At 37.5% G+C, this 23,396-nt stretch overlaps 2 protein-coding genes across 5 annotated transcripts in view; both read left to right on the top strand.

Moving 5' to 3' along the window:
- The window catches only part of LOC112154316 (glucagon receptor), a 10,751-nt gene extending 6,388 nt beyond the window's left edge, over positions 1 to 4,363 (top strand). The window contains exons 6-14 of one of the 2 annotated variants that reach the window (XM_024285169.2): positions 360 to 466; positions 658 to 814; positions 908 to 1,067; positions 1,381 to 1,441; positions 1,531 to 1,600; positions 2,758 to 2,849; positions 2,989 to 3,127; positions 3,219 to 3,260; positions 3,846 to 4,363. In XM_024285169.2, coding sequence (XP_024140937.1) covers positions 360 to 466; positions 658 to 814; positions 908 to 1,067; positions 1,381 to 1,441; positions 1,531 to 1,600; positions 2,758 to 2,849; positions 2,989 to 3,127; positions 3,219 to 3,260; positions 3,846 to 3,917 — 900 coding nt within the window. In that variant the 3' untranslated portion in view covers positions 3,918 to 4,363. Of the gene's footprint in view, positions 1 to 359; positions 467 to 657; positions 815 to 907; positions 1,068 to 1,380; positions 1,442 to 1,530; positions 1,601 to 2,757; positions 2,850 to 2,988; positions 3,135 to 3,218; positions 3,261 to 3,845 lie in introns of both variants that reach the window. The other variant, XM_036216978.1, reaches the window with a different exon arrangement.
- Positions 4,364 to 4,498: 135 nt separating this feature from the next.
- wdr90 (WD repeat domain 90) lies at positions 4,499 to 23,376 on the top strand. Of its 3 annotated transcripts, XM_024285509.2 has the most exons (44): positions 4,499 to 5,021; positions 5,188 to 5,221; positions 5,314 to 5,405; positions 5,512 to 5,688; positions 5,987 to 6,125; positions 6,229 to 6,399; positions 6,621 to 6,747; positions 6,967 to 7,034; positions 7,567 to 7,679; positions 7,767 to 7,988; positions 8,066 to 8,128; positions 8,197 to 8,265; positions 8,342 to 8,452; positions 8,517 to 8,662; positions 8,737 to 8,794; positions 8,866 to 8,984; positions 9,877 to 10,038; positions 10,119 to 10,249; positions 10,997 to 11,113; positions 11,478 to 11,713; positions 12,214 to 12,350; positions 12,430 to 12,560; positions 13,050 to 13,180; positions 14,357 to 14,518; positions 14,748 to 14,876; positions 14,981 to 15,102; positions 15,180 to 15,220; positions 15,297 to 15,410; positions 15,984 to 16,109; positions 16,203 to 16,285; positions 16,361 to 16,463; positions 16,608 to 16,729; positions 17,747 to 17,897; positions 17,986 to 18,176; positions 18,339 to 18,507; positions 18,583 to 18,706; positions 20,199 to 20,370; positions 20,472 to 20,594; positions 20,745 to 20,913; positions 21,140 to 21,270; positions 22,424 to 22,567; positions 22,696 to 22,812; positions 22,917 to 23,001; positions 23,079 to 23,376. In XM_024285509.2, the coding sequence occupies exons 2-44, from the start codon at positions 5,209 to 5,211 to the stop codon at positions 23,234 to 23,236; spliced, it is 5,469 nt and encodes a 1,822-aa protein (XP_024141277.1). In that variant the 5' UTR covers positions 4,499 to 5,021; positions 5,188 to 5,208; the 3' UTR covers positions 23,237 to 23,376. The 3 variants fall into 3 exon arrangements, with proteins under 3 accessions (XP_024141277.1, XP_024141276.1, XP_024141280.1); XM_024285508.2 differs by having other exon boundaries at positions 4,499 to 5,221; XM_024285512.2 differs by having other exon boundaries at positions 4,499 to 5,221; positions 8,200 to 8,265.
- The last annotated feature ends 20 nt before the right edge of the window (positions 23,377 to 23,396 follow it).

A 23,396-nucleotide genomic window follows, 5' to 3' on the forward strand; every position in this document is an offset into this window, starting at 1 on the left:
ATTCTATTATGAACCTTTCATTGCTTCGCTTTGGTGGGGAGTAGGCTACTGGAAAAATATTTCTGTAGGAGGAAAGAATGAAGAGCCATCAAGAGCTGATAGATGTTTGATTCTTTTGATGTAATCTGAGTTAAAAGATGTTTTACCTTCAAGTGTAGCAAAGTGCAATACAAAAACCATTTTAACTCAGGACTACACGATCTTTCAGCATACAGGCAAAATAAAATAAAGAGAAAAACAAATAAATTAGTGGTTTATGAAGATCCAGATATACAAAAATCACTATATATGATTGTTAATTGCCAATTTCATATATGTTTTTATTGGGATCTTCTGATAGATTTGATCTTTCCTTTCAGCTTTGGTTCAAGCAGCTGTTGGTGAGCTTCAGGATGTTGTACACAGTAGGATATTCCACGTCTCTCTCCACTCTCTCAGTAGCTCTGATTATTCTGCTAAGCATTCGGTAAGAAGCAATATGCTGCAAACTATCATTTAAAATATAGACTTCTATGACTCTTAAGAATAAAATGCATATTTGAACAAATTTTTAGTTGTATTTTTAAAGCTTTTGCAAAAAAATGAAAAAAATAAAATTGCTCAATTATGTTTTCTCCCTTAAAGCCAAGACTGAGTTATTGTTATGTCCCTCTACAGGAAACTGCACTGCACCAGAAATTACATTCATGCCAACCTCTTCCTATCCTTTATCCTGAGAGCTGTGGCAGTCATTGTAAAGGACACAATGCTGGATCGTCACTGGGGGAGAGAAATCATTCAGCAGGTGGACGTGAGCGAAATGCTCAGCCACAAGGTAGGTGGTGAAGTTGTGATGAGAGGAAGTGGAGATGTCTCGTTCTGATACATTCTAAAACATTAAAAGACATTTTTTGTTCTTATTTTTTAGGCTGCTTTTGGCTGTAGGGCAGCTCAGGTGATGATGCAGTACTGCGTTCTGGCCAATCACTTTTGGTTTTTTGGAGAGGCAATTTATTTGTACTCTGTACTTATTTCCTCTGTACTCGTGGACAAAAACAAATACCTTCCATATCTATTTCTTGGTTGGGGTAAGTTTTCTATCATTTTTTTTAAGTCAAGTTAACAAACCTCTTAGCCTTCTGTTTGGAAGCTTGCTGAAGTTTTCTGTAGTCATAACAAGCATGTTGCAAAAATAGCAAGACTACATTTAGGAGAAGCATCAGTCATGCTGCTGCAAATGCACTTTTGAGCCATGCTAGAAAAGGTTGTGAAATCCAAGTAAGTGTTGCTGTGAGGCTGTTGCCTGTGTTCTCCCTAGATACCATGGAAACAAATAATGTGTTTATTTTTTTAAAGCACCTGCATTATTGACTAGTGACCCCTTTAATGTTCTTACCGCAGGAACACCACTTCTGTTTGTGATTCCCTGGTCTGTGATGAAGTTGCTGAAAGAAAACAAGGAGTAAGTGACCTGTACAGAATGTTGCGTGTTCCCATGTGTGGACTTCTACACAAACGGGATAAATGTAACTCACAGGATTGTTCTTACAGATGCTGGGGTGCTAACGAGAACATGAACTTCTGGTGGATTATTCGTTTTCCAATTCTTTTTGCCTCACTGGTAAATCATTCTTTTACAAGTAGAATTATTAAATGCACACATGCACACTAATTGGACATTTATTGCATTAAAAATAATATTAAGCCAATATATTTCATATTCTGATATGATTCATCATTTAATAAACGTTTTGCCTGTTAGATTAGATCAGTTTCTTAGGGTGTATTCAGACTGGAGACATTTGGTTTGGTCAAAGCACGTGTAAAAGTCAAGGCCCTGGGGCCGGATCTGACCCTCCAGGCGATTCTATCCGGCCCTCCAGATCATTTTATTTTATTATTAATTGCCTGAGGTTATCTTGCGCTTATTTTTAACTTGTATAATTTTGACAAAAATTATTTTTATGGAGAGTAAAATATTGAAAGTTATTTAAGGTTTAAGTTGATTTATTCTGGAATTATATTTCCGCTGTTTTAATTATTAATTATTATGTTAAAAGTTACGGTTTTGAAGTTTTACGATTTTGGAGTTCAGCTAATATTTCAGCTACATGCTAGCTGTTTTGGCTAATTTAGGTTTCAGTTTTTTTGTTTTTTAAGGCTGTTTCGGAATTTAGCTAGTATTTGCATGCCAGCTGTTTTGGCAAATCTAGGCTTTTACATTTTTTTTAGGATATTTTGAATTTTAGCGATTTTTTCAGCTACGTGCTAGCTGTTTTGTCAAATTTAAGCTCTTCTTTTTAAGTGTTTTTTAGGGTGTTTTGGGGTAAGGCTAATATTTACACTAGCTATCTGTTTTGGCTAATTTTGGCTTTTTTCAGTTTTTTTGATGCTAGGTGTTTTGCCCAGCTGAAGTTTTTTTTTTTGTTGTTGTTGTTGTTTTAGTTTTTTAGGCATTTTTAGCATTTAGATAATATTTTATCTGGCTATCAGCTTCAGCATTTTCAGCTATCAGCTTCAGTGATTTTAGCTATCACTTTCAGCAAATTCAGCTTACAGCATTCACACTAGCATTATCCCAGGAAATGCAATATATCCAGTTCATAATTATGTTAAATAGCAATGGTTTAAAAGTTTTAAAACATTTGTTTTTGCGAGTTCAATAAATGTTTATCCTGTTCGGCCCACAACCTAAGGTGTATTTTGGATTTTGGCGCCCTGTGTGATTCAGTTTGACACTTCTGTAATTTATATTTTATATGTGGTTTTGATCAACAGATTAACTTTTTGATCTTTATAAGGATCCTTGGAGTCATTTTTTCCAAACTAAGAGCCAGCCATCAAAGACGATACCCAGATTATAAAGTTCGGCAAGTTACCTTTATTATTTTCTGCTACCATTTATAAGTTCAAAAAACATCATTCTGACTCAAGGTCTAAGATAATGAATGAAAGGCAAGATGTCTGATGCTGTGACCATTTTCTCCTTTCTCTGATTTACCTCTTTAGGCTTGCCAAGGCTACTCTTACTCTCATTCCTCTCTTTGGGATTCATGAGGTGATTTTCTTGTTTGTGACAGATGAGCAGACAACAGGAGTTCTTCGCTTTACAAAAGTCTTCTTCACTCTCTTCATAAGTTCGTTCCAGGTTTGAGGTTGACTCTTTTTATTGTTATTTTATTGTTATTTTCAGCTCACCTTGCCTGAACTCCACATGACTTTTGTGAAACTTTCTGCAGGGTTTTCTGGTAGCTGTTCTTTACTGCTTTGCAAATAAAGAGGTTGGTCATTTCATTTGATGTTATTTTAAAGACCCACTTCAAATAAAAATTCTGATTTTTAACATGTTCTTGTGGCATTTTTCTCACGATGGAGGACATAAAGAAAATTAAGTTTGAAATAGCATTTCTGGGTATTTCTGTATTCAAATAGTTTTTTATTCATTTGATTTTATTTAAAACTGTGCAGCTGAATAGCTCTGATGTTGATCACCATTTTTATTGAACCCAAAATGTTATATTGGGGGTGTGAGGGGCTGTAAGCTAGCAGGAGACTGTTAGGAATCAGGGATGGGTTTACTCTGCACCAAGAGTTCTACTAATAACTCATAGGCACTTTTCTAATAAACTACTGCCGCTCTGCAAACATATGTCCTAGACTACAACACATGTTTTTGATTTTGGCCAAAATCATAACTAAAAGACTTCTAGGAACGCTTTAACAGTAGATCAAAAGAAGATCGGAGTGGGACTTTATAAAGAATATGCAGATTGCTTGCATTTTCTAAAAACATAAATTGTAAATGTTTTACGAATGCTTAGTATGAACTGCAAATAAGAATTAACATTGCTTATTTTGATTGACAGGTGCAAACAGAACTGAGGAGAAAACTCCGCAGCTGGAAGACAAAGACAGGAAGTTTGTGCTGCGGACAGTGACTAGCAGCTCTTGACTCTCGAGCAGATATCATCTCTGTTGCCACAGTTCCAGATCAAAACAGATCCTCTCTTTCAGCTGTCGGACCCATTCCAGATTGCTCACCAACTCTTTATAGTTCTCAACTTCTCCGGCATCAGGCAGTGTCGCCACATCTGCATGCTACTTTAGTGCATTCTCCTTTTGAGGAAAATACAAAAAGCTCCCTGCAGTGCAGGGATCAAGATGGCTCTGGGCAATCATCTGCAGCAATGCAGGTGTCTTTCCTCATCCATCTTAAAGACCCAGTGGAGCTGCTCCCTCATGTTGTGAATACAGACCCAGACTGAGACTTTGTTCCGTGTTCCCCCCACACGATGCTTTTGATCTTTATTTCTGATACAAATGTAGTATAAATCTTGTGTATTATATTATTGTGTAAAATTAAAACAACATTTTTGTAATTTAATACTCCTTATTTTATTGTACAAAGAATTGAAACTGCTCAATTACAACTGAAACAGTGGTGAATCTGAGAATACTCATAGCCAAAAGTTAGTGTACTACAAGTGTACTTAGTCAATACTAAAAGTGAGGCAGTATACTTTTAGTTTACCGGTACTCTTATAAATTACCTCTTTTATATACTATCGATACAGTATATTTTTTATACTGTACTATATGTAGTGTTTCAATTTAGTCTAAATGACTGAGTGCTCATGTAGTACACTATACTTCCTGTCCTGCACTATACAACTTTTACTCAAGGATACTTAAAACTACTTTTTGCTAAGGGTATCTAACAGGAAGAAATTAATCATTTCAAAGTGGTAACACCAGTACTAAGCTTGCAAAACTTTATTAGAACCAGAATCTCTGTGATATTTTATGATTTATGGTTAAACAAAAGAAAAATATATTTTTATTATCTGCTTAATCATACATCAACATGTTTTATTTTGGTAAAAATATGTTTTCTCCCTCGTCTTACTGAAAAAGTTTGCTTTCATACAGTATTTCATTGTAAACTCCATTACCCATAAAGGCCTTCGGCTTCTCTTGCGTTATGACGTCACACGCACCACGGTGCCGTTGGCAACAGCGGCAGCCGACGCGGGAAGAAACCAGTAAGCAACAGCAAAAGTCACTGCCGCCGTACACACGGAAACAAGAAAACCACAACATTTAAAGTAATAGAATGCAAGTTTTGCTCTGTAAATGTTTGTGTAACGAACGAGAAGCTTTTGTAATTTAATGTTTACTTGACTGTGTGCTTGCTAACCCGAAAAAGAGGTGGATTTTCTGCACCTGCCAATGGCTTCGAAAGGTAAAAGAGATGTTTAAAGTAGAAAACTAAACTACAAGCACAACATAAGATAATACAAAGCTGAACTATTGTGTTTCTGATTCACTTTCAAGCTTGGCAGCATCCTTATGTCAACATTTTTAAGCATTTTAAAGTAGAGGAGTGGAAGAAATCAGCCAAAGAGGGAGAAGTTTCAACTTTTAGGGTAACTAAATTTAGGTTTTGTGTATCATATTCAAGCTTAAATTCAAGTATTTCTAATTTGTTTGCTTTATTTGTAATTAAACACGCCTTTTGTCGACATTTCTCAGGATAAGTTGCTGAAGTGTCCAGTGTTTCGCATCAGTGGTCTCACTCCAGAAAACAGCTTCATCCTCATTCCCAAAAACACCAACCAGTCTCTGGAGCTGACTGGACACTTTTTCTACCTCCTCTTCAGACCTTCTGCTGGGAAATATTTCTTGGTCCACACAGATGTTGCTTCAAGGGTATGAAACCTCATTGTACTAGATTATTATGAGAAATACTGGATGCATTTATATAAAAACTGTATTTTTCACTCTCTTCCGTTTGCATTTTTAACTTTTCCCTTAAAAGTTCTTTATTATCCAAGTGTTTTTTTTCATGGTAAATTTATAGTATTTTACTCAGTCATGCAGAAAAAAGTAATAAACCCCTTATACATTCTTGGAATTTGCATTTTTGCATACCGTTTTAACACTATTATATATTAGTTACCGAAACTGAAAAATAGAAAATCTTCCTTACTTCTTTTTTTACTCACAGGAGGGCCAGATTGTCCGAATCTCCTTTTCCAACATGTTTCGAGAGTTCAAATCCACTCCGACTTGGCTTCAGTTTCCTTTCGTATGTGGTGCTGCCAAGGATTCAGTTTATGATAGGACTGCCAAATCTGCAAAGCACGGTTAAGTACACGGATTTCTGAGTTATTTTCTTTTGAATTAACTTGGTTAGTTGGGATACCTTTTTGCATTTGCTGACATTTTTTTCCTGTTTTCGGGATCAAGGTTTGGTGGGTCGAGCTCCTAGTTCGGTGCGTTGGACCTGTGTGATGCTGGATCTGCAGTACATTCTCTCCGTCTACCTCAATTGCAACTACAGCCACCTGAAAAGTGTCAAACTGTGTGCCAACATGGATGTAAAAAACATATTTACAAGTGACTTGTTGCTGGATCCTGGTAAGTTTTTAAGCTTTTATGAATCAACTTTTTTTTTTTAAATTTTAAAGACATTTGTCAGTTCAAAGCCTCCTACAATCACACTTGCTTCTGAAAGAGACAATTGTGCTGATTGACTCAATTTCAAACCCCCTTGAAAATATGAATTACTGATTAATTTATGCTAAGTTTTCTTTTATCTTAACATTTTATGAATAAACAATTTTCCCTTTTCCCAACAGGAGTTTCCTTCATGGAGGCAAAGCAAATGGGTCTGTCCTTTTTGCAGGGAACAGGTCCCATCCCCAGAGAAATGTCCTTCCCCGTCCCGAAAGGAGCATACTGGCATGACCTCTACGATCACATTAAGTATGATTACATTTTTCTGAATGTTACTTTTATTGATACACAGGAATAATTAGTTTTATTTTTAAAAAAAAAGGACATCTTTTAGATTTGGATTATTTCCTCCTTAAAGCATGTTGGAAGTGAGTTTTTAAGTTGTTTTTGCATTTTTGTTTTACAGTCTTTAAACCTAAATATTGTTTTAAAAAAAGGAATTCAAGATGTTATAATGTTATCTTCCAGGTTTCCTTCAGATGGCACCAAGTTACCTTATGATTCCATTCAAAAGGAAAACTCTGATCCAGAGACTAGTAAGTCATAAAAACGCCGTCCTTCACTTTCTCCTTTTTTTTTCTTCTTTTGTGTGCTCGCACAGTAAATATGACTTTTTGAGCAATAAAATATAATGACTTTGAATGTACTTTATTGAAAGAATTGCTGATCTTTTGGATGTAGTTGTATGTATTCTTACTTTTGCTTCAAACTAAATTATTTTTGAAATTATTCTTTTGCAGTTTTCCCCCCAAAAAGGCGTTTTTTTTATTTTGTGTTTTAACAGCAAAATACTTCAGATTATGCTGTTTAATTCTACAAGAACACAGACTAGACAATAAAATGTATTCATTCTGTGCTCTCAAAAATCATTTTCCCTATTTATGCTTCAAATAAAAGTCATGTTCTGAAATCCATTCATTTATGTTTTGATTCTCCCTCAAAGAATTTGCTTTTTTAAAAAAAAAAGGCTTTAAAAAATGTTCCCTTTTCTAAAAATAAATTTAGAAAAACAAATGTTGACTAATCCTGTAGGATAAATAATTTCCACTTTTTCTTTTCGTCTTTCAGGAAGTACTTCAAAGCAAAAAGTTCCCGTAAGAGGAGACTCTCGCTGTGTCGACCTCAGCAAACCAGTTAAAGACCGTGTTTCCCTTATTCAGCAGATCATTTCTCCCAAACTTGTAAGAAATCGCTCTTGCAGTCCAAGCATGTAAGTATCTTTCATATGAAATGTAGATTATTATTTATATTTAATGTTTTCCTCTCAGCCAACAAGAAATCAAACCCCCGTGGTTTCCAGCATCCCTGAGGTGGGGGTCGTCTCCTCTCATCCGAAGGATTGGCTCGTCCACAACGATTTCCAAGAGTCCACAAGCTCCAATTCCCAGCAGCAAACACACAGTTCGGATGTCACTGATGGTGGAATTCATGTGTATGTTCATTCCGTGGATGGACTCAGCATTCATGGAGACGAAAGTGAAGAAGAAGAGGTGAGCTTTGGGTGGATTAGAATGTACTTTTGGCAATACAAAGGCAAAACAAACTGTGTAATTTTGCTGTTTTCCAGTTGGTTTGTTCGCCTGTTCCACAACCTGTTTCTCTGACACTGTCTAAGGGATTCAAACAGCAGGTGAGAGATCAAAAATGCTAATAAAAAATCTCACTTCTGCTTTTAAATCCTGTCACTTTTATCCAAAGAAGCTTCTTCCAGATCCAATACTCAGGCTTAATCGAATTATCGGTTTAGGAGGAGCCACTACCAAACACGTACGTTTATTTGTGCCTTTTAGTTAAATCTTTATCCATTCAGGTTGTATATAACTGTAGTATTTTTGTTCTTCAGGCTCTGTGGACCAAATCAGCCAGTGAAGTGGTGTATCCGTGTCACGCAATCATCGTTTCCATGAAGATCTCCTCCCACCAGCAGAGATTCTTCATCGGCCACACTGATAAGGTGCAAAATCGGAGATCTTTTTGTAATATTTGGGCCTTCAGGTGAAGACGCTTTTCCTTCGCAGGTTTCCGCACTGACGTTTAATGGAAGCACAACAGTTTTGGCCTCGGCACAAACCGGCAACAACAGCGTAGTTCGAGTGTGGGATTACAACAGCGGGAACTGTCTGGCCATGTTCAGAAATCACGCTCACTCGTTATCCTGCCTCAGGTACAATCTTCACTCATTTACTAGTCTTAAGCTAAAACAGACAATCGATCATTTATACTTCCCCCACATCAAAGCTTCTCGTCTGGAGGTGCCATTCTCTGTGGAGTGGGTAAAGATGTCCACAACAAAACGGTAAGTACCACTCCTTCATCATTTCATGAGTACTTTACTGTCCTGTGCTTAAACGCTCACCCTTTTCACAGTTGGTCGTGGTGTGGAACACTCTGAACATCAGAAAAGGCGGAGAGGTGACCGTCTTAGCCAAAGCCCACACAGAGGTGGACATCAGCACCATGAAGATCGCCTTCTTTGATGATACAAGGTAAAAGAATGTTCATAATAAACTTATAATTCATATCTGGTCAAAATATTTAAAAAAAGTCATTTATTTACAGTTAAATATCTACATTTTTATTTTTCTGATCAGATTTTATGTTATTTGTGCCCTTAGATTCTCAGTAAAATTGCATCTCTTTTGTGTTGACTGAAGAGTTTTTAAAGCTAAAAAGAGCAAACTGGTTAATGTGGAGCTAAATTGGGGCCAAAATTATTTGAAACCCAAAAACAAATTTTAAAAATATTGGTGTTTGGCCAAAAAAATGTAACTTTTGGCCCTGTTGTGGTGCGTTTGGGCGGGGCTAACACGAAGGACCAATCAAAATTGATGAGGGTGGTAATTTCAGTCCTGCGCCCCAATGCGCCACAATGGGCCAAAAGTTTTGAAACAGAAATTTTCATATTCGAAAATAAAAAAAAAAAGATTTGAAACTGGAAAAAAAAAGTTTTGAAAACAAAAATTTTGAACATTTGACGCTGAAAATAATTAAGTTTATTTTAAAACTGAAAAAAGTTTTGGGTATTTTACTTTTTTTTTTTGGCCAAACACCAGTATTTTTTCATTTTATTTTATTTGGATTTTAAAAAATATTGGCCCCAATTTAGCTCCATAGGTTACTAATAGCAACAAAGAGCTGTGACAGGAATTTTCACCACCAATAGGTTAAAAATACATTATTTTTTAATGAAATAATGTAGCCTGATATAAAGTCATTTGAAATATGAAATGAATGAATCCTTGTAAAAAAAATGATCTTCAAAAATCCATCATCGGTGTATTCTTGATGCAGGTGGGGGCTCTGAGAGCACCTCTGAAGGTCATCGCAGCAGGAAACGGCCCCCACGCTGCCTCATTAATAAACAATCTGTTCTTCCAGGATGGTGTCATGCGGCAGAGATAATATCCGGCTGTGGCGAATCCGGAACGGAACGCTGCGCTCCTGTCCGGTTGACCTGGGGGAATACCGCTCTCTGGACTTCAGCGACGTGACCTTCGAGGAGGGAAACGCTCCACACAAGCATGTCGATGATCGAACACTGTGGGTGAACACGAAATCACAAAGGTTTCATTTGATTGATTTGAATTTGTTGGGAATAAATAGTTTCCGGCCTCTTGTAGGTTTGCCAGCAGTCGGAGTGGGCATATTTTTGAGATCGATTATAGTCGAGTTTCTGTTAAAAATGTGAGGAGGCTGCTACCTGCACAACAGCAGCACGCCGGCCGCAGGGAGAAGTGGACTTTTAACACAGGTAGGTTGAAACCAGGTCAGTCAAAAACATATTTTAGTTATTCTGAGAGAGACACTGATTCTTAACTGCCTCAATACCTGTTTTCTCTCGTATTGACAGCATATTTAACTCTCACTCTTCACTCAGATTGCTTCTCTCTTTTCCTGGAATAATATTCAAAACTCTACGTCTATGTAACCTAATTCACTTTAATTGATTTCAAGCAAATATTTCTTAACCTTTATAAAGAAATATGCACACGTCACTCTTGACTTGACAGCATTACTCACAATTAACCTTTTAATTATTGTTCATTTTAATTGTTTTATTTCTACTTAAATGTTTTATTTATTTTCTTGTGATGATGCCTTCTGGCTCAGGTCTCCCTTGACAAAGAGACCTAATATCTATCGGATTTCCTGGTAAAATAAAGGTCAAATGAATAAAAAAATCAATACAAAATTAGTATTTACTCCGTAAAAACGCGATCTTAAAAAAGTAAAAAGAATTATTTTCTGTCTCGCAAGAAAGATAATCTTATCAAGAAAGTTTTTCAACAGTAAAATAATCTTAGTTTTAGAAAACATGTTAGTGACTAGAATTTTTTTTAAAGAATGTTTTTAATTAAATTTCTCAGATTTTAAGATTTTTTTATTTAGCGGTTTAAGCATTTTGAGAAAGTCCCAACACTTACCTAAAACTCCAACGAAATCTGAGAATTCTCTGCTCCTGGTGTGCTCTGACAACATTTTGGTTTTTGTTTCTCAGGTCCTGGAATTGCCGTCAACAGCATCAGCGTGTCTTCGTCGTTCTGTGCTACAGGCTCTGACGACGGCTTCCTGCGTCTCTGGCCTTTAGACTTTTCTGCCGTCTTCCTGGAAGCTGGTAGGTTTCCGGGTTGCAGAAGGATTAAATGCCACAAATGGTTATCAGAAGTAGAGTTTTACTGTAAATAAATAGGGGATTTCACAAGAAGACTCGTCGTTATCTAGGGTTTTTATTTGCTTACTTTAAATTTTTAGGCTTAATAACTCAAATAAGGTTGAGTATAAAATTACTAGCATAAAAATATTTTTATTTATCAAGAACTATAAGAAAAAGCTGCTTTTTTTAAGCGATAGATCTTCAAAATTTGGCAAATTCTTTAAAAAGGAGAAATAAAATAATAAGAAAAGTTAAAATTTTATATGAAAAAAAAGTTTTTTTTATAACTGTAACTATTCTACTAACAAGAATGTGTGTTTTTCAGAACATGAGGGACCTGTGAGCATGGTGTCAGTGTCGGTGGACAGCCAAAAAGTCCTGGCTGTCACCTCCACCGGTAACCTGGGTTTCCTCGATGTCAGCAGCCGTGGATTCAACACTCTGATGAGGTCTCACACAGACGCCGTCCTGGGCTTCAGCGTGGATGGCATCCGCCGCCATCTCACAACAGCCTCAGCTGATGGAACACTGCGCATTTGGAATATGGATTCACTGAATCAGGTTACAAAAAACACGAATTCCTCTTGTACAACTGCTGTTCGGCAATGTTCTTTTTTTATTTATCAGCCAACTTAAAGGTTTCAGCATCATTTTTAGCCTTTTTGCAAACTTTATTTGAACTTTAAGTCCTTTTTACTTAAAAGAAACTTCAAATCCTTCAGCTATCACAGTATTAAGCAAATTGTTTCTGCGTTTTCAGCAATTTAAATAAACACCTTCAGCAATTTAAGCTAACAACTTGAGTATTTTCAGCAATTTCAGCAAACACTTTCAGCCTCTTCATTGACCACTTTCAGCTTACAGCTTTCACACATGCTTTACAGAAGGTTATACCGATTTTTCTAGCTATACTTTACAAGAAAAGCCACCTCAGAAAATGCAGTTTTCTTAAAGCAGGATAAAACAAGTGTTTCAAAACGTTACAAAAACCTCAGATTAAAAAAAATAGACATAAACCAAAATATTTTTTGTGATAAAAACATCCTTTGTTTCCTGTTTAGCTGTTTGACTTTGCGTCTGAGGACAGCCCCTGCTCCGTCTCCTTCCATCCCCACGAGCAGACCTTCTGCTGTGGCTTCACCTCTGGCGTCGTCCGAGTCTTTGACATCTCTAATGCCAAGCTGCTGGCTGAACACAGGTACCTGTGTGTCAACTGTTCTTTTTTTAGTTCAAAAACTGAGCAATAAATCATTTTTTTTTCTCTTTTTGTTCCACAGGCTGCACAGAGGTGACGTGATTGGTTTAGCTTTTTCTCCAGATGGGGATTTCATGTTCAGTGCTGATTCTCGAGGCTCCCTTGCTCTTTATGACGCCTCAGAGGAAGACCACACTGTGATCAGAGTCGTGTGTATGTATTCAAATGCACATCACACACCGTCTGATGTTAGCTTGTCAATGTGGAGATCTAAATGAGCTGCTAAGATGTTTAAATTAAATAAATCTTCATTGTAATGGTTGCATTCATTCGAAAGTATATTTGTTTTTCCAGTTTGAGCTCTTATTTTGGTAGATGTTTTTGTAAATGTGTGGGCATTCACAATTTGTTTGTTGTTGTTATCAAATTGTTTTTCTCACATGTTTGCTTAAATTCCCAAGTTCTATCTAGTTTATTACTTAAAGTCCCGAGGATAACTCGTTGGTCCAGAAAATGTGTTTTTTATCGCCTTCACTTTTCCTGGTTTGTATGCATGAATGCAGAACCCCAGACAGCTGATATTTAAATTGCTCTTTTAGGGAAATATTTTAAATCCTGCTGGGGTGGAAGAGGAGCCTGCTGGTTTAGAATATCAAAAGCATTCATGAATTGTTTGATAGGCTTTTCTTTTTAAATCTCCAGGTAACGTTGTGGCTCCAGGCACTGAGCGCGCTCCAGACGCTCTCACAGTGAGCAGCGACAGCCGCTTCCTCGCTTTTGTTGGTCCCTCTCAGTATATAGTCACTATCGCTGATGCACAGTCACTGGATGAGGTATTTATCTTGTCAACTCAAATGAAAATAGTTTTTTTGGTGTTTTTAACGTGTTCTTGCAGCATTTTTCTGACATATATAAAGAACGTTAAAGGGTAACCAAACAGGGAAATTGGAGGCTAACTCCGCCCACAGCCAAAAATTGAGAATCCAGTCAGAGGGGAGGGGCTGGAGAACAGGACTGTTATCATTACTGGAGCTGCAGATCATGTCGTGGGACTTAAATGGTTTGACCAATCACAAAATTCAACTGTAGTACCTCATTTCAACCTGTAGGGGACAGCACACAGACAGTTTTTGACTATATTTTTTTTCAAGAATTGAACAACTTTATTTCAACTTGTCAAAAATTTGGCAGTGACCAACAGAGAGCACTTTTAAAGCCCCAGTTATAGAGGTCAACCGCCAAAAAAATGTTGATTTAGGGTTTGGTTTCCCTTTAAGCGCAAAAATTGAATTTCTGAGTATTTCTTTATTAGTAAATGAAAAAAAATGTTTGAAAAAGAGTTTATTTTTAAAAATGCCACAAGCTCCCTGTTCCATTTAAACGGAGACCTCTCAGCAATTGGGGAGGGTAAAGGAGGCGGGGTTGGTCCACCCACAACTCAGAGGCAAATTTCTAATGAACTCCTGCAGAAACTATATCCTAAAAAAACGACAGTTTTTTTTTTAATTTGGCAAAAAAACGGCATAATCTTAATTTTAAAAAACATGGGGAATGCTTTTAAAATAGATCAAAGGATGATTGGAGTGGGTCTTTAAAGGGTAACCAAACCCTAAATCTAACTTTTTTTTGTCTGTTAGCCTCAATAAATGAGGCTTTAAATGTGCTGTTTGTTTGTCATTGATACATTTTTGAAGATAAAGTCAAAAACTGTTGGTGTGCTGCCCCCTAAAGGTTGTTTTGAGGTATTACAGTTGAATTTTGTTATTGGTCAAACCATGTAAGGTTCAGAAGTCTGACATCATGATCTGCTGCTCCAGTCAAGCCCCACCCCTCTGACTGGATTCTCGAATTTCGGTTGTGGGCGGAGTCAGCCTCCAGCTTCCCTGTTTGGTGACCCTTTAAACAAAAATACATTTTTAAGATAAAGGATTTCAAGTATTCTATTGTTGTTTACTTTTTTATATAGCTTATGAGTCCTCATACATTGTTTCTGTACACGCTGACTGCAGCTGCTGCATGTCGACGTGAGCATTCTGGATGTAGAGAGCCCCCAGTTGGATGTGGCGCTGAAGGTCTGCTTCTCTCCGGCGTCGACTGGACATTTACTTATCGCCACATCTGCAAACAAGATCTTGTGGGTTTGCACCAAGACCGGCCGTCTGCTGCGAGAGGTAAACACAGTCAGCGGTAACAACATCTTACTCTTTAAGCTTTTATTTTTGAAAACATGAGCCGTTCCAGCAAGAATCGCATCATTTATGAGTGCAGGATTTAGGGATTCTATTAAAAGAGCCTTTCAGGATTGGAAAAAGCACAGAGATTCTGATGTTTTTTTTTTGTCTACACTACGTCACTGATTTTCAGAATCCCGTTTTCTCATGAGATCTCTCTTCCTGAAAGGTGTCCAATGTGCACAAACACCAGTGCTCATCCCTGAGTGTTAATGAAGACAGCCGATTCCTGCTGACAGCTGGGCACAACACTGTCAAAGTGTGGGATTACAACCTGCCGCTCCATAATAACTCACAGGTATTACATTTAAGAATAGTAATTTTAGATCTTCCAGAGCCATTTTAGCCAATTTTTTTGTCCACTTTCTCAGTTTGAGGAAACTTAAAGCTCGTCTGTCTCAGATGTTCATAGGTCACAGTCAGCCCATCCGCCAGGTTGGTTTCACTCCTGACCAGATGGGAGTGGTCTCAGTGGGAGACGCCATTTTTCTGTGGGACTTCTTGGCAAATCCTCGTGATGCCAGGTAATAAATAATGCTGTGAATTTTAACCTTGACTGTCTTATTAAGAATCTCTCCAAATGACAATTTTTGCTTCACAGTTCCTGTCTCAAAACAAGCCACATATCCTCTCAGAAAGCCGGTAAGTAAGTCCTTCAGGGTGCAGGTTTTAAACCTATTTAAAGTCTTCACTTTTCTGGTTCTCTTTGCATCATTAGACACTAACGTGAACACGGTCAGACTGTCCAGCGGGATGCCTCGACAGACGGCTCCCCTCCCCTCCTCACCGCCAAACCTGGACGTCAGCAGCATCAACCGAGATGAACCATCAGGTAATCCCGATATGTCGTTAATCCCGAGGATTTTATCTACAAATATGTAATTTGTTTAGAAAAGCTAAACTCTTTGAATATAAAAATGATGATTAAACTGTTTTTTCTAATATCTTCATATAAAAAGAATTTATTTTTCAATTCAAATTAAATGTATTAGCTTTTATTTGACTGATTTTATTTTTAACGTGTATCTTAATAGTGAAGCTACAAATGTTTCTATAAAAATGTTTCATCTTTTGACATTTCCAGTTACAAATATCAGATAATAGCTGAACCTTAAAGTCCAACTATGTTTGTATCTGTTTTAAAAGCTTTCCCAGTGGTCTTTTAATTAAAATGATGCCGTTTTTAGCCAAAATATGAAAAATTAAGGTGTTTTTTTTAGACAAATTATCTGCAGGAGCTCATCAGAAATTTGCCTCTGAGTTGAGTGTTGGCGCGGAAGTAACCCTTCATGTTTTTAGCGTGTTTTTGTAGAATTTTTCTAATGATGGTGGACATATATTAAGAGAATTTAGCTTAAATAATAACTATACTATAAAACACGACAACTTTCTCCTTCAACTTTAGGTTCATTTTCTATTTGGGAACATCGTCAAGAAAAACCCGAGTTTCCTTTAAACCATTCAGATTCCAGACCTGCTGTCTCCTTTCTCAGAGTCACAGACATGGACAATAATCCGTCTACACACACAGGTACGTGCTCCACTGATGAACACGAAAAACGTAAAATCTTAAAATGTCCTGTATTTTCATTTTTATTGATTTAAACTTTTATTTTTTTTATAGCTGAGTTGCGTCAAAACAAGGCCGTGCGTCCTGATTGTTACAAACACTTCATCCCTCGTCTGAAGACCTCGTCTCTTGATCAGGTTAGGAGCATCTCATTCAGTAATCAGTGAGTAAATCTTGTTGTTTGATTTCTTAAGCTGCTTTTTCTGCTCCAGACTGTTGTACCACCACAACCACAAGAAGAAGCCATCAAGCTGAAAGCAGTGATTGGCTACAACGGCAATGGACGCAATAATATGGTGTGGAGCCCTGATCAAGGTTAGCCTCATGTTTTAGAAAATGTTCCTTTTTTTGTTAATCATCTGCATGAATCTGAATTAGTAGAATCCTTGGCTAACATTTGACTCAAACATAAAATTTAGATAATTATTAATGTAAGCAAAGTTTGTTCTTCTCTTGCAGGCTTGTTTGCATACTCGTGTGGCTGTGTGGTGGTGGTGGAGTACCTTCATACAGGCAGTCAAAGACATCTGCAGGGACACACGGAGGAAATCTCTTGTCTTGCGATCACAAATGACGCCCAGGTAACTTTTGTATAGATCTGTGTTGTGTTTGTTGTAAAGGATCCTGTGTTGTTTCGGAGTTTAATGTGTATTTTCATCATAATTTAGATGAAGGTTTGATGGATTTAGCTGCTTGTGAGGGAAAAAAGTAGTTTATTGGTTTGGTGGGTGTTGATTTAATCACCAGTGAGTTGAGAGCAGAGAACAGAGTGAATGAGCTTTTGTTCAAAAGCCTTTTGTAAGCAGGTGTGAATATAGATAAAAAGGATCAAACCATTTTGTTTGTCACAATCTGTTATCTAGCTGGTAAAGCACACCTCACTGCAGAATATCAACCATCATATTTTTTTTTTTAATGTATTGAAGGAACAGGTCTAGACTATTTTGTCCCAACAGTGGTTTTGAAAGTATATTTTAGGGGAGAAGTTATTAATGAAATTGTGAGGGGGAGCATCGGGGTTTAGACTGAGATCGGATATTATATATATGTCAACGTATTGTGTAAATCGCGACTAATTAATTACAGACATGTTTTTTAATCGCGTTAATCTCATTTCTGCGTTGGATGGTTACTTCTGTGTTACGCACACCTGGAGGAGCATTTTATCCCACTCCTACCATCATAATTTAAGGAAAATATACATGTTAAATAAATTACTAGAACTTAAGTCCTGTTAAATTTTCAAGTTTTAACTGTTTTTTACCATAGCAGGCTGTTTAATAAGCTGTGAATTGCGTTGTCATGGTAACAGCTTCAGAGTGAGGCGCCCTCTGTTCTAGCTCCTTTTTGAGAAGGGTGTTTGTCATGACAAGTTAATACATTTTAGAGGGAAAGTACAACTCTTGGCAAAAGTTTATAAAAAAAAAAAACAACATATTCCAAAGTCTAAATAGTTAAATTCCTCCGCTGTGTTTCTTTTCTTCCTTCTTAGATTATCTTCTCTATTTATTTTCTGCTTTATCCCCGTCTTTAAAATGATCAAATTCAAATAGGTTAAAGGAAACTATGAGTTCTTTTTTTTTTTTTTTTCTGTCCAGATCATTGCGTCTGCAGCTGCGAGCAGTGATGGAAGTCTGATCTGTATTTGGGATGTTCAGAGTGGAGCTTGTAGCAGGACCATTTCATACCACAGGGGGGCAGTACAGAGTCTTGCTTTTTCCAGAGATGACCGCTTCTTTCTGTCTATCGGTGGGTTAAATTCAAAGTGTTTCCTGACTTTGCATCCCTGTAGATTTTTGTATTTCTGAAATTCTCATGCACCTTGATTTCTTGCAAGGAGACTTCTCCGAGCCTGGGTTGGCCCTGTGGAGCAGCAAGAACTTTCATCTGTTATCCAGTGCAGAAGTATCAGAACCAATCCATGATGCAGCTTTCAGCCCCTTCACAGCTGATCAGATGGCATGTGTGGGCAGCCAAGGGGTCTATTTCTGTGTCATTCACACGCAGGGCCAAGAGGTGGACCTGAAGGTAGATTCAAAATGTTCAAAACTCAAACATTTTTTAATAGTAAATATAAAAATGTCACTAATTTAAGAACTTAAGCCTAATTATTTTCCCATAAAAATCTCACTCATGCTTACCTGGTTTGTATTGTTGTGCACAGACTTGAATTTTAACTTCCATGTGTAGATCCAGAGGATGTCTGCGCCTGCAGAGGTCGGGGATGTGGAGTTGACAGCTCTTTGCTACCACATGGACTCCTTTCTGTTCACGAGCACAAACCGAGGACACGTGTGCGCCTGGGACACTAACACGCAGGCCTGCGTCTTAATCTGGGAAGCAGATGACGGCGAGATCGGTAAGATTCTGTGCTGTCATTTTTTTAGGTGCTTTCTATATGGTTTATTGTTATTTCCTCAATTTCCTGATCCAGGCGTGCTGCTTTGTCGAGAAAATCGTCTGTTTGCGGGCAGCAACACCCGCCGGGTCAGAGTGTGGGATGTCGGAGCCATGCAGACGATCAAGTCGAAAGAAAAAGTCTGCAGTCTTGACGACCGGTGAGGAGTGTTTTATTATATTTCTGCATCTTGACTTTAGTTAAAAGTTAAATTGTGTTTTCATGGTTGTTTTTCTGTCCTAAACAGACCTGAACAGTAAAAATAAAATTAAAATGATTTTTGGAAAAACAACCAAATACATAAATCTGTCAATTATAGATGTTATTAGACATTTCATTATTTTTACATGAGAAAAAATATATTATTATAGGAGTTATTTTGAGATGCGTTCTGAAGATTTTGGGCTGAATTTGAATGAAGATTTAGGCTACTTCAAAAGTAAATAGCAGTGATAAATTACTTATTTATGAATGAAAATACGGACTAGAGAGATCAAATTATGACAAAAATATATGCATTTTAAATGATGATTAGCACAGTAAAGTTTTACATTTTATTTTCTATTAGAGAGCTTTATTTGATTTTTGTTTTTCTCCACAATCTTGTTTTTTTTTATTTTGTAATACAGTAAATTAATCAATAAAAAACTTTATATTCACAACAATTTGAATTTAAAAAAATACTCAAAAATGACAATTTTGAGTTTTATTTTCTACATTTCTGTCCTCAATCATCAGAAAAACACCACAAAAATATGATTTTTATTGGTGTGGATCACAACAAGTGAACAAACAAAAAATGGCAGAGTTACATTTAATAAATTAAAACAAAAATCCCAGAAATTAAAACATAATTGTAAAAAAATGAAAAAAAAATTAAAAAATAAATAAATAAAAAGGAAACTTCAGAAAACAAAAGTCGTTTTTAAAACCAAAATGAACTTTTGTTGAAATATTGTCCAAATATTATTTTCAAAATAAAGGTTTTGGTAAAAAACAGTAATACATGGTAAGTTGAAGTTTTTAATGACTTGTCTGTTTTATTGTAACTTTATTATAATGACTTAAGATGAATTTTTTGCTGTTTAAACAATTATTAAACATATAAAATAAAAGAAACCCAAATAGTTTTACTTTGAAAATCATTTTATTATTGACTTATAAATAACCAAAACCTTTCTTTAATTATTAGAATTAGTCAAGTATTTTAGTTGCTAAAGACTGACGTACATTAGCATAACTTCCTGCTTAAAAAAAGCTTGTTTACAGCGCCCTCTGCTGTTGTAGTTATGCATTCACCCCAGCTCAGTAATTTTTGTCTGGTGGATGAAACTCTAGTCTGTTAGATTGGTCATTTTAGAAAAATATAAAATGTTTTTAAAGGAAAAAATTTAATAATTTTTTCATTTCTAGGCTTTTATAAAATTTGCCCCAAAAATAATTTCTATTTTTATAGTCTTTTAGTCAGTTGATATTTTGTAAACTTTAAGCATTTCAACTTATTAACGTATTTTTGTGGCTTTACACCAGTTTTACTTTATATAAATGAAACCCAAAGCAGCTCCATTTTTAATGAGAAAATAAATACATATAAACATCGTGTTTAGATCCCACAATTGACTTAATTTATGGATTAAATGGACGTTTTTTAGCAAAGAAACGGTTTCGGTGGAGCACGAGGTCATGCTGGACGGAACAACAGTCAGCGCGGCATTTGACTACACCATGGACATGGGCATCGTCGGCACCACAGCAGGGACGCTTTGGTACATCAACTGGTCGGACAATAGCACCATCCGGTTAGTCAGCGGCCACAAAGCCAAGGTAAGAATCACAGTCACAGAAGGGACATTTTTGAAGCTGCAGGTGTCTGAGGAATAAAGAAGACGAGGAGGATTTATCTCTGCGTGCTCTCTGCTGCACAGGTCAATGATGCCGTTTTCAGCTTTGATGAGAGCCACTTTGCAACATGTAGTGAGGATGGAAGCCTGAGGGTGTGGACGACCTACAGCTACGAACTGGTGGTGCAGTTTCAGGTTCTCAACCAGGTAAGAAACATGATTTACATCTGATATGTTTATTGACAAGCACCAAAACAAGCAGAGATGGACAAAATGAAGGAAATACACCAGATTATATTCAACTTTCTGCTATAACGTTGTTGTAAGCCAAAAAGGATGCATGTGTATCTCCATCAGGCTTGCGGCTGTGTTTGTTGGAGCCCCGCTTCCATCAAAGATCACACGCGTGTAGCTGCAGGATACGGCGACGGGACTCTGCGGATCTTCCAGCTCGCTTCCACAGAGATGGAAATAAAGATGCATCCTCATCAGGTGGCTGTCACCGCCATCCAGTACTCTGCTTTTGGTGAGAGGGAAACGTATTTGCAGCTGAAAAGTTACTTTATTTTATGTTTTTCTTTTTTTTTCTTCATAGTGTTTTACCTCATTGTGAGATGATCAATGATGTTTCAGTAAATGAAAGCTTTAAAAAGATATATTAAATTAAAATTTAAATGAATCTTTTTTTATGTGAAGATCTGCTGATACCAGCAGTTTGTTGACTTTTAAGTGTCTTCCCTGTCTTCCGTCAGGTCATGTGATCGTGTCAGCAGGAAGGAACGGCTTGGTGGCTGTGAGCAGTCCGACTGACGGAGCAACTCTGCGCCTCATCCGGGATCACAAAGGAGCAACAATCACCACAGTGCAATGTGTCAATGAACAGGTCAGCTTCTTTTATCCTCAGATGAAAGAAAAGAACAGAGGAGATCAAAAATGATTCTATTTTCTTTTTATTAGTGAACAAAAACACTACCAAGACGTTTCTGAATTAACGTGCTCAGCCTATATTCCTATTGTCTTTTCCATCAGGGGGTGGGGGTGTGAAAGGGGTGGGGCTAGTGTGGGCAGGTCTGGGGATGGGGGCTCTATTTTAATTTAAATATTCATGCTCGTTTTTATATTATTTATACGTTTTTTATTTGGTGTAAAGCACTTTGTGTTATTTTTTTATATGAAAAGTGCTATATAAATAAAGATTGATTTGATTTGGGGGCTGCACGGTGGCGCAGTGGTTAGCGCTCTTGCCTCACAGCGAGAAGGCCCCGGTTCGAATCCCGACTGGGACCTTTCTGTGTGGAGTTTGCATGTTCTCCCCGTGCATGCGTGGGTTTTCACCGGGGACTCCGGCTTCCTCCCACCGTCCAAAAACATGCTTCATAGGTTCATTGGTGACTCTAAATTGCCGCTAGGTGTGGATGTGAGAGTGAATGGGTGTGTGATTGAGGCCCTGCGACAGACTGGCGACCTGTCCAGGGTGTACCCCGCCTTCGCCCATCAGTAGCCGGGATAGGCTCCGGCACCCTGCGACCCCGAAAGGGAAGAAGCGGACAAGAAAATGGATGGATGGATGATTTGATTTGAAATTTGATCTCCACATTTAACCCTTCCTTTGGGGGAGCGGTGAGCTGCAGACACAGCTGTACTTGGGAACCATTTGGTGGTTTAACTCTCCAATTCAACCCCTTAGTACCCCACCTTGGAATGACTTGGTCGGGGATTTTAACTCGTGACCTTTTAGTCTCGGGGCGGACGCTCCTCCACAAGGCCACTGAGTTGCTTTTTTATGTTAATTTTTAGCAGATATTTCAGTTTCCATTTGTTATAGGATTAAAAAAATGTTCAAATAATGCAAAATTTTCAGATATTAATTTTTTTATATATATTTATCTTCTTAAAGATGTTTGTGTTGTTGCACTGCTTCATTCTCTGATATAATCAGTGTAACTTTTTATTTTATCACATCTCGTGTTGAAATAAAAAGCTGTAAATGGTTGTAACTTCAAAGCTTTCCTCTTCTTCCTTTACCTAATCCTTAGTGTAAGAAGTTTGGACTGGAGGGAAATGAAATGTGGCTGGCTGCCAGTGCAGACAGGCGCGTCAGCGTTTGGGCTGCTGACTGGACGAAAGAGAAATGTGACCTTCTGGACTGGTTGTCCTTTCCTGCTCCGGCTCCTTCTCAGGTACCATCTGCATTTGGATGGAGACAAACTTTTGTTAACAGCCTGATTAACAAACTTGTGATGAATAACTACCAGGAAAAACTGTAGATCTTTGACATCCTGTATCTGCGAATGTCTCGTCATTGCAGGATGATTCCCTGCCACCGAGCATCGCCGCCTTCTCCCCTGAAGATCACAGTCTGGTGGTCTACACTGGGTACGGAGCAGAGAAGGAGCTGTTGTTTTACAGCCTGTCAAAGAAACAGGTAATAACATTCAGCCTGTTTCTGTTTTCCATCCAATGGTCTCCTGAGCCGACGAGGAGCAGGTGCTGTCAGGAAATCTCATCATTTGTTTGATTTGGCTGCAGATAATAAAAAAGATCAGCCTGCCCCACTGGGCCTCGTGCATGAGCCTCTCGTCCAAGAGTCAGCTTGTTGCTGTTGGATCAGAAGGTAAACAGGAGTTTAAAATCGCGCACTGACTTTGTATTTTTGAAAAGTCTTTCACTGCATGTCTGATCTTTTCATAGGACGAGTGCTGAAGCTGATTAAGTCAACCAGTGGCATGTTTCAGGACTTTTGTCAACACAGCGACTCGCTGCAGACGTGTCACTTCTCCCCCTCCGGGGCGCTTCTTTTCTCCGTGGCTTTTAATGAGATCCTGCTGTGGGAGGTGCAGGGTCTCTGAGGAGAGGAGCTATTCTTTGGTTCTTCTGTTGTGAAAAATGTTTCCTTCCATAGATTTTTTTATATTATTATTTGTATAGAAATTGTTCTGAATTGATTTTTTTATTTTTATTTTTTTTAAATAAAACTGTTTTCAAGGAAGAAACTGTTGATATTTCTAA

This window comes from Oryzias melastigma, linkage group LG19 (assembly GCF_002922805.2).
Source record: "Oryzias melastigma strain HK-1 linkage group LG19, ASM292280v2, whole genome shotgun sequence".
Taxonomy (NCBI): Eukaryota; Metazoa; Chordata; class Actinopteri; order Beloniformes; family Adrianichthyidae; genus Oryzias; species Oryzias melastigma.